This window comes from Mya arenaria, chromosome 17 (assembly GCF_026914265.1).
Source record: "Mya arenaria isolate MELC-2E11 chromosome 17, ASM2691426v1".
NCBI lineage: Eukaryota > Metazoa > Mollusca > Bivalvia > Myida > Myidae > Mya > Mya arenaria.
Window position 1 is genome coordinate 42601433 of NC_069138.1, and position 17797 is coordinate 42619229.

General features: G+C 35.0%; 1 protein-coding gene across 1 annotated transcript; it reads left to right on the forward strand.

The window, feature by feature from the left end:
* The first annotated feature begins 5346 nt into the window (after window positions 1–5346).
* LOC128222940 (heat shock 70 kDa protein 12A-like) lies at window positions 5347–11495 on the forward strand. The gene is made up of 7 exons (XM_052932130.1): window positions 5347–5471; window positions 5906–6052; window positions 6263–6414; window positions 7520–7744; window positions 7871–8027; window positions 10116–10250; window positions 10483–11495. The coding sequence occupies exons 2-7, from the start codon at window positions 5914–5916 to the stop codon at window positions 11409–11411; spliced, it is 1737 nt and encodes a 578-aa protein (XP_052788090.1). The 5' UTR covers window positions 5347–5471; window positions 5906–5913; the 3' UTR covers window positions 11412–11495.
* The last annotated feature ends 6302 nt before the right edge of the window (window positions 11496–17797 follow it).

Here is a 17797-nt window from a genome sequence, read left to right on the forward strand (position 1 = left end):
CATAAAATAATATATCCGTCCATTCCACAACGTACGAACAGTATGTTAGAAAAGGATTATAAGAGTACATGTGAAACCAATTCGAACTCGTACCACAAGTCAAAATTTGGTACGACTTCGAAGTGGTAGTGAGTGGGAATTAGTATTAGTAGAACGTTTCCTCTTCACGTAGCAAAGTTACAGAACATTTTGTAAGCTGTAAATGGCAGAAAACTGCCGTGTAAAAAGCTACCAAAAACTTAACCGACCAACAATATCTACGGTTGTTTATTCATTTTTAAAAGCTGCACTCTCACAGATTGACCATTTCAACAACTTGTTTTATTTTTTGTCTTGGACAGAGCACCTTTTTGCGTAAATATCTGCGAACCAATGATATAAGATTGCTGATAAAAAAAATCAGATCGTAGATCCGTTTGAAAATTAATACTTTATGGCTTAAACCGTTACTAACGGTTTAAGAAAAATGCATGAAACATCCATTTTTGAACTTAAATATAAACATCTACGACCTGGTATTTTGTCAGCAGTCTTATATAACTGGTTTAAATCGATTAAAGCAAAAATGTATAAAAGTTGTCAAAACATTCAATCTGTGAGAGTGCAGCTTTAATGTACAAATTTAATACTAAACATAATTTAATAAAAAAACAACAATAATGATTAAAATCCCAAATACGCACCTCTTTATCACATTTATTTAAATTGTAATGTCTGTGTGTAAATTTATTTGTTGTAAACCGTTCACCCCAAAACTCACCAACACGGCATACTTCTGTAACATAATGGCCGAGATGACCAACATTTCGGAAAGAGTCACGTCCGCCCTTGCACTTGAAATAACATCCGGAACTCCTCTGCAATTTTCCATCGAAAACAACCTCGGATGTTTATGGACGGTTTACATTGTCAGAAATCTTTACATTTTTTCGATGGAAAATGGCCGAGGATTTCCGAACAAACTAGGAAACACAATATTTTACAAATATAACGATGAACTGTTAATCAAATTTGCAATAGAATATTCGATGTATTTCGTCAACAAACTAATTTTTAATTAAGCTTTAAATGTTGATCCATAAGAGGGGATTGTTGAGTTTGAAATAGATATTTTGTCCATGTTATATGAAGAATTTTACCAAATGTACTGAAGTTCACTCATATGGACCAACTTAGTTTTTTATGTCCCACATATTGATGGTTTTACAGAATCTTCCTTTTGTTACGATTGTATAAGGGATTGGAAAATGCTTCCAAATAACATCAAAGAAGTAAAATCAAAATATTAGAAACTAGGGAAAACTTATGGAGAAGTCTGAGAAGTCTATTCCTGTGTATGCATAAATATTAGACATTTTATAAATATAAATGTGCTTTTCAAGAACTTGCATATTTATAAAATAGTTTGTATTATTTTTTTAGTATTTCATACACTATCTTTTAAAATAGTTGCTATCATCACTGACATTTTGTAAATATTTTATAATTATACTGATAATAGTGTTTTTGCGAGTGTCATAAAATAAATCAACATATCTGAGTCCATTTGGAATTATTCTGTACACAAAATAACATTTAATTAATCAACTTTTATAAACATTGACCCCGTTGCAAATAAGCTCTTTCACATGTGCAAAAGTACGGAACATCATCTTATTCATCAAAATTGTTTCAATGTATTTGTTACTAAATCATATAGCTTCATAATCAATCTCTGAAGTTATTCATATTGTAGTAGTTTGATTCAACTTTCTGTGATATAATTCATTATGATTCGTCAAACAAGAAATAGTGGCCTTATACCTGCCAGTGACATATGCGCGTTGGAAAATAAAAACCAGTTACAAGATGACCACGCTTTCCATATTGCATAATGTAGCACGTTCGAAGTCGAGCAGGAAAAGCAATGTCCATAAAACCGTTAAACAGACATAATTTACCTTATGACTTACTAGTGACAGGGATTTCAAAACTCTCAATAAACAAATTGAGCCATGTGCTGTGTGGCAGTCCGCAAACAATCGCTCGGACTTGAAACTTGCGCACTTCATTGCAAACGTGTGGCTAAACAAGCCCTCTTTATTCAATCCGTGTGTTTAATTTGCAAACGCGTTTTCTTTGGAAAAAGAAACGAACATTTTGTCTTTGCTTGTCCGTACACAGCTGCAGTACGTGAACGTTTTAATAGTAATCTTAATATGGTATTTGGTCAAAATATCGGATCCGGCTTAGTTAAAAACATTCGACCATTTTTAGAGATTTTGTTTTAGGGAGCAATCACATACAAAATGAAGACTGAAATCATTTGATGTTATGCAAGCTCATTTTTCGTTTAGTGCAAGATGTATTTAATATAATAATTTATACAATTAAACGGCGTGTGTTTAAATAATACTGAAACATTGGCATTTGTGCATGCATTGCGTTGGCTGATCATGTTTATAAATAATATAAGTTCATACAATCGTCCTTACTATGCCAATAACATTGTGTTTGACTTGAACCAATTGTATACATGTATGTATTAATATGATGTTACTTCATGCATAAAATAACTATTTCTTCGAACCTATTTAATGATGATCATATATATAATATTGTCTTCAAATCTCCCTTGTGGAGGATATATTTAAATAAATGAAAACATGCCCAATCAAAATAAATCCACATGCTTTTAGGTCATTACGAAAATAAATCCACACTACGGCAAAAAGGTGTTGGGTCGGGTGGAAAAATAGGGTCGTTCGGGTTAGTGGAAATTAACCGTATCCGTGGCCTAATGGTAAAGGTGTTCGCCTACGGAGCGGGAGGTCGTAGGTTCGATCACTGGCCACGTCATACCGAAAGACGTTAAGAGTTGGTGCAGGGCGCTCGGCTTTTAAAAGGTAGTGCTTGGAAAAGTGGTGTACTCAGTACTGGTTTAACCCAGGAAAGTTGTACCCCGTGTATGGGTGCTTTACACCGAATGTAAAAGAACCAAGGGGTCTCTTCCAAAAAAGAGCTAGGGTGTCGCACCCGGACTTCCTTGTATCCCACCACTGTCTCTTCCGCGTGCTGTCTCTTCAGCAAAAACAAAGGACCCCGTTGGAAATAAGTGCTTGTACTTTCACGGGTTATCTTCGACCGCAAGGTCTAAAGAAATACATACATACAGGATACCATTTTGTAAAAGATGAAAAGTAATTTCAAATTAATTGATTCGGCGATACAATTGGCAGAGTTGGTGCTCAGATATTTGTAGTTCTTTTTAATCTTTTCCATAGTTAATAGCAGAATCACCACCTACATATATCAATAATAAATTGCTTATGACTGCCGCATTTGATACAATCGCATTTACCAAATAAAGGGACAGTCAGTATATGCTTTTTGTTCGTTTCAAAAGTTTCATAAAGGAGTCAATACTGTAATGATGATCATTAACCAGGTGTTCAACGAAAACCAGGGTATAAGATTTGGTTGGACGGGCGTGTGGTCGTCAAACATTGGTGTTTGCCCAATAACTTAAGCTAGCTTTGATAGATAGTAATGCAAGTTGTTGTGTATCTAGCTAATGTGAAGAGCTATATAGTGATTGTTTTTGAGGGTGAGAGAGTCAAGGTTACTGTTACTAAAAATAGAAAAAATAATTTCTGATTGTCCATATTTAAAACCTGGATTCGTCGTATTTCGGCCGAATAACATAGACAATCGCAGCCAATTAAAACATCCAGCTAAATTAATATATGTTTAATTGACATATTGTATTTTTTACATTAGTCTGTTTACTTTAAGCAAAATTAAGTCGAAAGAATAAATACTTGACAGAAATCTTCATATATTTGAATACTTTGATTTACTATCTTGATTTCTTTCAAGGTCTTATTAGGGTTAACTATACATATGTTTTTATTCACATTTTGAATTTGCAGTTGTAACAACTACATTGCTTCCTCGCCTATAGTGAGTAAGTAAGTAAGTTAATTGCTTATTATTGTAACTTGTGTATATACAGATAAAGATTAAAGATGCATACACATGTAAAACAGACATATATTATTTTTTGAAAATCACCAGTAAGGCATGTTTAGCTATAGCAAAAGTTGGAATTTCAGTGTTCTAACATTATACTAGTAAATCATGAGTAATAATAGCATGACTATATGTACATTGTATTATTTCTTCTTATCCATATGGCACGTACTAGAAATTAAGCCAGTCTACGTGGATAGTTTGACATTAAATGATCGTGTCTTTCATTATCATTCAAGCCATTGTCCTGGATGAAAATATCACTATAGTGTATATTTCTCCAGTCATTGTAAACTGCAATCAAACATAAAAAGGTTTTCGTCTTCAATCGACGCACGTTCACAGAACCTACAAAGTCTTCCATCTACAGGTTCGCATACGAACCGCCTGTTTCTATTCTGAGGAGCAAAATTCCACACCTGAATTGACACACTATAGAGCGTTCATTTTTTTCCACAAGTTTAGGCTGATGTAGTTTTCCACCTTAAATGAGTCCTTAAATAGTCTATATGCCCTTAACTTAGAAACTTGCTGTATATCTGTTAGCTAAAGAACTTCAGCGAACACGTTATATATTACCTTTTTGGACCTGTTATGTGATTGCAGAGTCATTAAATTGCGTCACCATATTCAGTTGATTCTGGTTGACTTTTATATGGGGGTTACGCCATAACTTTAATGTGTAGTAAACATCAAAAAAATAAATATCAACATTTAAGTTATGGAAGCCAGAACTAAATATCTGTTTGCTATTTTCTACTGTAAAAGTCATCAAGATGGTTATCAATCTTAGAAAGATATACAATAAACTTAGTTTCGAAGAAGTCATTCAGACCTAAAGTGTTCATCGCTTGTGTTGACTTCATAGAACCAATTATCTACAGTGTTATGTGAAGCATATTTAACATCAAACACTTTCTTGGTTATTCTATCAACGCTCATCAGGATAAGTCTGTCCCACATTCGAATCATTGATCGCCATCGCCGGTAGGTGCTCGGAAGCCAGCCCGTGTCTCCGACTATAATAAGATGAATACAAAATGAGTTGCGTACTGAAAGTCAAATTCAGAAGTATAATTTATAAAACGATAAGATAACAATTAACAGCTGTTTATAAATACATTTGTTTTAAACTGTACGATGTACATTTAAGGGTTTATATGAATGTTTGCGCTTATAAATCTTTATTATGTTAGATATATATTCATTGTAGCAGAAATTTTTATTTCATTTATATATGATGCCTAATGTTATGCAGCTATTTAAACCAAAACTAGAAAAGGTTAAAGTTAGTGTTTATCATTTTCGGAAAATTTGCAATCATATCTTTATAAAGACCGGTAACAACCAGGAAGTAGATGCACACCGTCAATGGAGGCCACATTGATTAATTTTAACAAAATGTTGGCGTTTTGGAAGGCTGGACTGTTTTAAGCAGACCACAGGATTGTCATTTGAAGGTATTTTGCCTACTTTTGTTTTAAAATATGACATAAATTGAAATGGATATTTATATTATTACATATATTATATATTGTATTATATTATATTATGCCATACGATAATTTAGTTTCGATTTGTATGTAAGAGGTATGCAACATACAACTCATTAACAAAGCTTAGATATGCAAATAGACAACTACGTTAACAGAATAGAGAACGTTGCTCGATTATCAATTAAAAAGAAAACTTGATATTATATTGCCAAATATAAAACAAAAACAACCAAGAAACCACGCATAATTTACTTCCTTGTTGTTTTGTATTTTGTGTCGGTTTAGGGTAATGCTGGTACAAAATGAGATAGTGATTATAATGAGTTTCCACTTTATTGTTTTCTTATAAAACAACCACGCTTAACTTTCTTAAATAATACTCAGCTTTTTTACGAAAGGTGCTACAATGTCGTTACTTGTGGCAAGTATTGATTTCGGCACTACCTTTTCTGGATGGGCATACAGCTACAAGTATGACTACGAAACAAACAAAAACAACATACATACGAAGAACTGGCAAGGAAGCTCGCACATTTCACAGAAAGGTAATTTTTAAATATAAATTAGTATTGATTAACATTACCTATTAACAGAGACAATGCGAACCACACTGCATCGGCTCAACAGTGCGACCATTTACGGGAAGGTGTAGTACGTGCTCTGTAAAATCGGGCGGACAACGCATCCTCGATATTAAGTATTATAATGCCCAACACGTCTTATGTTTTTAACCATTGTATTGCATTTGTATCTAGCGCCGACGGTGGTGTTGATTAAACCTGATGGCAAGACGCTTCACTCGTTCGGATATGAAGCAGAATCTAAATATGCAGACCTCGCTGAAACAGGCGACCACAAGGATTGGTACTACTTCAGACGGTTTAAGATGCTTTTGTTCGATGAAAAGGTAAATCTATAGATCTTATCACTTTACAAGTACATACTAATGTTCGTTTTGGAAAGTATTTACACGCAATGCATAAACAAGTCCTTATTGTCGAATGTAAAAAATAACGCATGAACGCAAGCAGTCGCATCCGCTTTCAATGTATTCAATTATTGCATATGGAAAGAGTGCTAAATCAATACTATGAACGAAATTTTCACACTGAAACATATTCTGCTAAATAGAGTTGAAAAATCTGTAGAAGAGTGCCTTATATTAAAGTGCTGATTCTACTGGGCCGTAAGCCAACTGAAAAACCCAAACCATCACCCGTAAGGGCATGGAGATGTGGGTTGGATGCCCGCCCGGATCGTCCATGATCGGTTTTTAATGAAAACGTAAAGAAAGACATTAAATCTGTGAAAACTCTGATTATCGAAGCTGCTCGAGAAAAGGCGGAAATGGTACATTTAATCGGCGACGATGCGTATACCATATTAACATACAACTGCGTGTGTGCGCGATGGGTACCTCATTTTTTTAACCAAGACGAGAAGGACTAGAGGGTGACAAAAGCATCAATAGTCCTTTTAAATGTACATAGTTTGTGCCGGAAGGCGTTTTCCGGAAATATTATACAATGTTTTAACAGTAGGCGAAACGTGGTTAAAAACTTTCGAACTAGATGGAAAGAAAACAACAAGGTATGGATCGGAGAAGACGGAGAAAGTTCTAATTACGCTTGTTGGTAAAAGTGTTTATGGTACTTGAGGAAGGCATTCGTTTTGGCGCACAAGGGATTGTGACCACGAGTCGTGCGCCAGACGAAAATAATTTACCGGATCGTTTATGCTAAGATCGCTCTTCACTCGGTTATTCTTAACCACTCAAAGTATGCCCATCCACGGTACAGTGTACACAGCGACCGACTTTCTTACGACGATGCACAAGTCTACCTTAAGCTATTGAAATGTATTTATGACGATTGTGGAGGTGCATGTGAGAATATGACGAGGACCCCACAGTTAGCTTTTAATGTGGACATGTTTTCAGGACATTTTATATGCTTCACGTATCTTAGATATCTGCAATATATTTTTCATTATTTTATAAGTATACATTTTAGGGCATTAAAGGAAAGGTTTTAATCGAAGAAACCGGAGGAAAAAAGCTTAAAGCCATCGACGTATTTTACCAAGCTATCAAATATATCAAAGACGATCTTATTACAACGATTAAGAAGCAACTTACCGGAGCAGACTTTCAGGAGTCTGATGTAGATTGGGTTATAACTGTACCAGCCATTTGGAATGATGCCGCAAAGCAGTTTATGAGGGCCGCTGCAGAAAAGGTATACTAGCAACAGCAACATTTAACAAGATTATACTGGAGTTTACTATAAAGTGTTTATGATTAAAGTTAATGCCATCTGATGATGTTCTAGCTATATTATGTTGGAAATATCGTTATCATTTAGGCAGGCATTGAGAAACGCAAACTTACGCTAGCGTTAGAACCTGAAGCAGCATCGCTATATTGTCGGCATTTGCCCATAGACAAAAATGTTGGGCACTCAGATGCCCGTCTACACAAATTTCCCGAGGGCACAAAGTACATGGTTTTGGACGCCGGAGGTAAGCAAATATATAAGATTTATCGACCATTGTAAATAACATAACCCATTACTAACAACACATCAATTGATACTGTCATTATCCTACATTTGTTGATAATCCAGGAGAGAAAAGTTCAAGTGTTCAATCTGTTCAAGAACTCATAGGTTGAAGAACCTTTCTAGAACTTACCTCATAGTTCTTGAACCTTGTTCTAAAACAGGATACGTGCAAGGAATCTGAGTCTGCGACCTGAATAACCGAGATTTATCATTTAATTACTGTATATGGTTGTTAGAAACTAATTTCCAAATAGTAATAACTCGTTATTGGTATATAAATTAAAATTCTCCAACAGACGCATAATTAAAGGGTAAATTTTAGTTTATTAGGATAGTAGACCACGTGATGTTTGTCTACACGGACTTTTTTCTATTATGAAATGTCAGAGGAAAAGCACAAATAATGTTTCAGTATTATATCAATAGTCCGCCAACAGCCGACCTCAACAATCACTCGTACATAAAGTCAAATCACTCTTCATAATAATGACACTGGCAAAGCAATCGACCAGAAAATCTACATGTGATGTGTAAATATTACCCCAACCGCAAATGCTGGAAACTGTGCAACATTCAACGATAGTTAATTTCATTTCTGTGGTGAATGTCAAAATCTCACTTACAACATGAATGAATGATATCTTTGCCGGTGCAGTTCTGAACATCCAACACTATCAACATTAATTAAATCCATTTAACATAAGGCGATTGTTTGTAGACACTCGTGATCTTGAACCATGACCTGTGTACTGTACTCGCGGAATAATTGTTACATCATCAGATAATGTTCGGTGACTGATCCATGTTTATGCACTTTTGATTGCTTTTTTGTGTTTTGAATTGATATTGACGTATCTAAATGCAATGACTTTGATTGTTACTTTTTAAGCGTATTGAAAAAAGTTTAACAGTTCTGATAACTATTTTGGGGGCGATTTAAACAAGGATACCGACTGTGCTGACGTCAACAGGGCTCACCCGATAAATTCCTTCGCCTTGCCAGATAAACTTCCTTCATCCACGGCAGTATTGTCTATTTCATTACTGATTAAAACCTGAACCAGTGCCGAATCTGTTCATCAACTGATAAATTGTTAACTATGTATAAACGTTCCTTCTCACGTTAGATCTAAACCATCTGATACACGTGTGATTTATTTTAGTTTGTAACAATACAGTTGAATTGATTTGTAGAATTCATATCTGAACTTCATTAAAAGTTCAATAAGTGTGGTCTAGATCATTGCAAGGCCGGTTTCATCAATTTTGAGAAGATTTTTAGAAAACTATTTTTATTAAGTTAATTTTAAGCAAAAGGTAGGACATTTTGTTGGTGAAATTTGAACTTTTCTTTCTAGAACAGAAAAGCAACGTTAAACGACCTATTTTAGAACATTGAGTTTAGAATATTTATAGAATGAGCAATTTTAGGAACTTGAAATACTAGGACTTGATGTTCTTTAAATGTTTTGGTTGTTTTATAACCGGTCACCTAGAGCTCTTGCACTTTTCTGGAACACACGTGATGGACTGTTAATGAGCTGTTCATGGGAATTAATCGGTATTTAAATAACTAACTGAGGTGTAAGATATATTTTGTTAGAAATACGCCATTAGATCTGAACAAATGTTGTCGGTCCAAAAGGTTTATTGCCATGTATTAAATAACCACATTTACAGGGTTGCACTAAAGTTTGTTTCACGATGTCAAAATGCATTCATAATGTATCCACCCGACAATAGATAAAGTCCTGAAGAAAGACTAATAAGTTTAATAACGTATATTAAATGGAATTATCATTGGCGTCAGAAGAAAACAGGCACAATGAAGCATATTTATAAACAAACAAAAAACATTGAAATATTTGTTCTAACTGCCGTGTTTAAGAATTACTAACTTGGATATAATGGGCCAGTAGGACATCAAATAAAACAGCACGTCCGAGTCAACCAATATAAATCAATTTGTTGTTTTAGTTTCATATGTTATGTTCTTAGACCTTTGTGTAAATGTATGCAAGCTACTAAATGTAAACCTTTTTTAAAGGGGGCACGGTTGACATCACGGTGCACGAAATAGTAAGCGAGAATACAGTCCGTGAATTGCATAAGGCCAGTGGAGGCGCCTGGGGAGGAATCAAAGTGGACGAGGACTTTGAGAAACTACTTGATGAATTAATGGGTATAAAGAAACGCAATATATACATGGTGTTCTTCTTGCATGGAAAAATTGGAAACATATACATGAGAATATGCCTGTTTCTATTTTCCGAGCGTTATGAAAATTGTACCCTGAATTTTCTTATGTAACTTTATCAGGTGTCCGTCAATCATTGACTTCTGTAGTATACTTACCCGACTTTTTTCAAAAGGATATTGTTCGAATAAACGGTAAGCCAAATTGCTCATTTCAGGGCCCGGTACAGTCGAGGATTTAAAGAGAGAAAGTATGGAGGAATACCTCGATCTAACTCAAGAATTCGAAATTAAGAAAAGGGAAATAGATCCTGATTCTGAAAACCAGGTGTCAATACGGATACCTTCAATATTCCGTCAATTTGCGAAGACTAAGAATAGAAAGTCCTTGAGTGAATTGATTGCAGATAGTAAGTACAGCGGGAAAGTATGCATATCGCGGGACAAACTCCGTCTTGATAAGGATATTGCACTTTCGCTCTTCCACAGTTCAACAGAAAGGATAATTTTCCATTTGCAGAACCTCTTAGAGCTTCCTATTATATCTGATTGCTCGGCTATACTGATGGTTGGTGGTTTTTCAGAATCCCGTGTACTACAGCAACGAATTAAAAATGCTTTTTCACAATTGCATATCATAATTCCTCAAGATGCAGGGTTAGCGGTAATGAAAGGGGCCGTTGGCTTCGGATTCAATCCCTTATTTATAGGAGAGAGAATAGCCAAATACACATATGGAACATACGGTGTACATCTTCACACAAAAAAATGTTCCCATGCGCCTACTCGTCTATATGCATATTCAGATGGCATAAGATGCATGGATTTCTTTGATGTACTTGTTAAAGAAGGATCGTCGTTAAAAATCGATTCAGTTGTTGGACCAATTCCCTTTAAACCAGTTGAACGAGACCAGACCTACATATTAGAACAAATGTATGCATCAACAAATCCAAATGCAAAGCTTGTTACAGATCAGGGTTGCCGATTTATAGGAGCTATGTCGTTCCCTGTTGATCCGAAATTGTTTGACAAGGGGGCCATTAACACAACTTGCTACAAATTTGGAGGCACTGAAATTGAAGTCACGGTTCGAAATAAGGTGACAGGCGAGCTTTTCACTTCCACGGTAGACTTTCTTGGATAACATGGTGTTTAGAAGAGATGGACGGCATTGTCCTTTGACACTAAAGCATCAGAAAAAGAAGAATAAATGATTTTTATTTTTTTTTAACAAAAAACAACAACATATTGTATAATAGATTGGACGGGCTTACTTAGACATACAGTTGGTTAAGCTATGATAGTTACGCTACTTCAATATTGTGTGGTATTGATATGCTTGTTTTATTATTTAAACATAAGCAGTCATGGATTACTTAAGGAAACGTAGCGAAATTTGTTGATTTTCTTATATTTTCTAATATGTTTGTTAATATCACTAATCGTACTCGAAAATTGAAGGTGTATTACTTTACCAGGCTATAATATTTTGACTATTAAAGGGGCTGTCTCACATATTGGCATCCAAAAAGTTTTTTCTGTGATGAATCTCAGAACAATTATCTAACAGAATTTGTTACGCTTTGATATCATAATTGTAAAAAAGTACCAAAATGTAAAAAAAAAATGTGTCGGAGACCGGGTTCGAACCCGTGTCGCCAAAATTGCAGTCCAGCGTCGTACTGACTGAGCTACAAAGGCTTACTCTGATAGTGGGTGGGTGTGTAAGCTTATTTATACTCGCACTGGGGCTATTACTCTAATAGGGTGACATACTTAAGCTATATACCTACCTCAGTAATATCACGTGATAACACCGACTAGCCAATCACGCATAAGGAATGGTATACATACCCAGTAATCTTTTTTAATGGAAAAATAGGAAATAACTGCTAAACTTAAATAAGTTGTAAACTATGTGGTACTTCCGTTAGTAAGTTTCAATGCATTGTACACATCGATGCCAAGTTTATGTCAGTTTTCGACACTTTTCTTTTTTTTTTCCCGCTATTTTATCATACGTGAGACAGCCCCTTTAACGACATAATAAGCTATTGAAAGCATAATCGAAAAGGTTCATCTAATGATATCAATAATAAGTGCGCGATTGTAATGAAAGGTTAGTGATCGAAATTTACGTTGAAAGATTCAAGAAATAATTCTATAATTAAATATATATTCGACTTGATCAATAGAAGTATTGGCTGATTGACGGATTGACTAAAGCCGTACTTAGTTCATGTTCTTCAGGGAAATAAGACAAAACAGCAAATTAAGTTCAAAGAATGACAACAAAATTTATCAGTTTTTGTGTTGCGCTAGCATGTGATTGTCGAAACAGAGTTATAACTGTCAAAATGATGGCATTCCTACCTAAAACATTACGTGTATTAGACATGCATATAACATTGTTTTTAATTACACTTAGATAAATATTATAAACCAAGCTAAGGAAGTAGTGCACAGGGTAATCTATTTTTGCACTGCCTAATCCGCCTTACCCCCAAAACTTACTATAAAGTATATAAAACAGTACTATTTGACACCGATTTTAAGGAGAAATAAAGCATTTATGCTCTACATACATTGGTTTATCACAGTCAATCAGATACTTCTATCTTTATTTGATTTTGTTTGTTTGTTTAGCGAACACTTACAATAGGTACTGTAAAATATGTCATATGTATGTTGATATATATCTAGATATAGCATTTCTATACATAATTAATTTACTTAATTTGAAGTTAGTTTACGCTTGTGCATTTTAATGTGATACATGTATGGTTCTATATGTAATGATGTTTTTTTCCCATAGGACTCAACCTCACTTTTGTTTGTTAGAAATTTGTCAATATATAGACTTCTCGCTTTGAGTACAATAACTATGTTCTATTACGACATATCCTTTTCCACATACATTAAAGTTTAAAGTTTGATGAATCATACTATTTAAACAATTTCAATTAGCCCCATACAATGCAACAATCACAAAACATTATTCATCTAATATCGCTTAACGTCCAAGGTTTAAGCGATAGTAGTAAACGCGCTCGACTAATTCAATAGCTAAATTATAAAAATAAAATATATTGCTTTGCTACAAGAAACGCATTTTACGAATGAAAATGAATTTAGTAATTGAGCATTAATACATAGTTACGGTGAATCGAATAGTGGTTGTTCAATATTGATAAGTAATGCGAGTCAATTTAATATTTTAGATAAGGTATGCGATACACAGGGCAGATATATTATACTAAATATAGACATATTTGATAATACATACACTTTAGTGAATTTATATGCTCCAAATAATAAAAAAGAAAGAAATAACTTTTATTGCAAAATATCAAATACAGTACATGAAAATAGTTCAGGAGTAATGATCATACGAGGTGACTATAATGACATGTTAAACATTACCGACTGGTCAAGTTTCCAAAGTCAGATTGCGGAACCGCTAAAAACTTATCAAAACTTATTAAAACCCATAAATTGTGCGATGTTTGGAAACTATTTAATGTTGATAAAAAACAGTTCACATGGACGCGTAAAAATGACATTGAGAAAAGCAGAATATACTTTTGGCTTATTGAACAGAACTTTATTCCACAGTTATATAACACAGATATTAGACCTGCAATTATACAAACAAACGATCACATGGCTATCTCGCTTAAGATTAAAAATCCAAATAAACATGGCCTTGGGTACTGGAAATTTAATAACTCCCTTCTTAAAAATATTGAATACAAAACTATTATCAGTAATCTTCTTAACACAAGTATTCAACAAACTATTACACCAAAAATAAAATGGGAAATCAGAAATAGAACGATTTCAAGAAATAAGCATAACCACTTAAATAAATTAGAATCTCAAAAGATTATATGAAATGAATGACCAAAGCTCAGACGAAGAAACCTCCTCGTGTATTACCATACTTGATGGAGAAATAAATACCATATATATAAATAAAGCCACAGGCGCCCAAATTCGATCTAAAGTAGATTTCATTGAAAAGGGGGAAACTAATTCTAAATATTTCTTAAATCTTGAAAAATCCCGCCAAAGTAAAAAAGTAATAAATTCACTTATAAAAATGTAACTAATATATAAAATATAAATGTAACTTATGTTGATTTAGAGTATACTTTAAATTCAAAATTAGCTGACAAATATATATATATATATATATATATATATATATATATATATATATATATATATATATATATATATATATATATCATTTATTCCTCCATTTCTGAAGAGTTTAACATACAATTTATACACATATACACATACAGTAAAATTCCATCATACTAATAAATATCACTTATTTACAATTTTCTGACATAAGCTACATTCTAAACATGTGACAAACAGACTAGTGGTTATTATTGCCAGTTAATTATTATTTATTTTGTTTTATCTTTTTTGAGCGAATATTCTCTAGGTTTAAATATGTTAATGAAAGGATGCCATGCAAAGACCCAATTTGAGCAGATATGACAAAGATATATATCACGTAGTGATTTGTTTTACGTCAAAGATGAAATAAATACTATATATAAATTTCATATCTTTAGCCAACATTGGATCGACCTTGCACGAAAACGAAAACACAAGACAGATAGGTGGCAGAATACAAGGCATTTCTATTACGTTGTAATATATTAATTGAAATTCAAGTAGGACCATTGTTGACAAAATAAAAACTGGCAAGGTTACACTGCACTAAATTAGATGTACAAGTATCATAGCCACATATAACTAAAAAGCTCAGATATATGCATTTTATAACACGACCCTTAGAATGCTAAACCATATCACATATAGATTTCACCAAATAATAATTGCAGAGTGTACTATGTTCCGTAACTTCAAGAGCATGTTATACAAGGCTTTTACTCTGATCAATAACAGGCAAGCTGACGAAATGTTTGAATTTATCAAAACCTATCACTTCCATAAGCGCGTCAATGACCTTTTTCCGGGCTTTCTCCGATGTTTTACAATACCAGAGAGCATGGTAAGCTAAACTGTCCGTAAAATGTTCGCACTTTTAACATTAACTGACAAACTGCCTTGAAATGGTCCAACTAAATAATCCCAGAACCTTACGGGCAATGTTCTGGCGACCGCCCAAATAGGGCAAGGTTTGTTAGACACAACTATAGATGGTGATGATACGCCCATTTGCTCCTGCACCCGGACAGCACGAGTTTGGTTGTTAAGACTCTTAACATGCATTGTAAAAGTCTTTTTCCAAGACTGTTTTCCGGGAAATCTACCACTTCTACGATACTCATTCAAAACATATTAAATATACAAGGTTGTGTTTTTGTAGAAGCCTAAATATATCCGGTACAAAGCCAAGCAATTGCGAGTTTTCACCAAAGCGCACCAGTCCTTGAACAAATATTTTCTTGGCAAGAAACTTATCTGGTAGCATGCACAATTGTCCAAAGAACTGTAATTTATGCATGCCCGTCCTCGAATAATTGGACCACAGCGGGGAACCATAAAACGCCTTTGAAATACAACATTTTCATACATTGTCCTTAGAGTACGAGGATTGAGTTCAATTGTGTTAAAACCACTGTGAATAATTGAACTAAATGTCCCCCTCAACTTCGTGACCACTTCCGTGATGAGCAATCCAGATGGCATGTGGTTATCGCACACTAGCCCGAGATGTGTGTATGTCTCCACCTCCTCTATGCGTTCTGGGCCTAGTGTCCATAATCGTTTCGTTGCATCGCGACGCTTTTAATTAAAAACAATCACCGCACATTTTGATAAGTTGTAATCGAAGCGCCACTTGCAAGAATAATCATAGCATATTTGCAACATTGCCTGTAACGCGTTCTTTGACAAAGCAATCAGAATCATATCGCCCGCCACTGTCGGACTGCTGAGGCTTAGTCCATGCATAACGAAACCGAGTCTTGACTGTTCAAGCTTTTCTATAAGCCCATTTATGTATACAAGATAGCACTGCGGGGAACTTTTGCCACCCTGGCGAGTTCCCTGTCGTACCTGGAACCAATTCGATGTCATACCACGATTTTTCACGCAGCTGGTGTACAGTTTCATGAATGCAAGCAGCGACGTACTATCAATTTTGTTATAAAGTTTGTTGAACAGACCATTGTGCTACACCCTATCAAATGCCTGCTTGCCATCCAAAAAGCAAACCAATAGTTTCGACCCATGTTCACGAGCAAAATAAACGCTTTCCCTTACTATAAAATATGTCATAATACAACCTAAATTGTCCTGGAACCACCTTGCTGTGCATTCAAGTCTGACAACATATCACTTTTACAACGTTCGAGTAGCACTATTTCAAAGATTTTTAAAATTACAGACGTTAACGTGATGGCCCTATAACTATTTGGATTGTCTATGCGTTTCGTCCCACCTTTATATCCGGTATAAACGCCCTGCGTAGCATAAACGTATATAGTGCAGCCATAACTGGTGTAATGATGGTTGAAACTGGTTTTTAATGTTCAAACGTTACACCATCTCCTCCAGGCGCTTTATCACGCGGACAAACGGCGATAATACTTTCTACATCATCTGGCAGTACAGTGGCTTTGTCATCGGGGACCAGCTCATCACGTAGAACATTTACGGTGTCAGTGATGTGATTACGCCATGGTCCATCATATAGTGGAGAGTTCGTCTGAGCGTACAGTTTTTCAAAGTGTAAGCCCCACTGCTCCGTAATTGCTGCATGATCTCGATACACATACTCATCGATTTTTATACCTGGAGTGCTCTGGTTGTTGTTATATACCTTGCGTCGCGTATTAACCTTCTTCCAGAAATCGTTTGAGTTCATTTCGGCTGACCTTTCGATTTCCCTATTTAATTGAAGCATATAATCGTTAGCGGCTTTTCTATAAATGTTTCTAAACACTCGTTTTGCGTCCTTGTACGCCCTTTACACAACGTCAGTATGGCAGCGTGGACGCCCGGCCCGACACCATTCAGCCCGCCTACGCCCCATCACCCTGTGCCTTGCACTCAGCTCACTGTTCCAGAAGGGATTTAAATGTGCATGAAATGACCGATGTCCAATGCTGCTGGAAGCACTTTCCGTAAGAATAGCATATAAAGTTTCATAAGAAGCTTCAACATCGTTAGCCGACTCAAACACGGATGGTGAGTTCTTTATTAATTCAGCTTCACTGACACCCCCTACATAGTTACACAGCTGTGCTTCAGTGACCCTTTTCCAGTTTACCCTGTTTTTACATATATTTTCATTCACTCTATTGTCGTATCAAAGCAAACCATAACTGGCCTGTGTCTAGATACATGCAAACAGGTATCATCAAATATCTCAGCAGCTGTAACAATATGAATTTGATTATTAGACATACAATCATGAAAGAGTACATATTATCGTAAGAGACAAATGTGTTCTTCGCACCAGTACACAATGGTAATAAGTTAATGGGTGTGATTGGTATCCAACGTTAACTTCCTAGCACATTTCTTTGAATTTTGTAA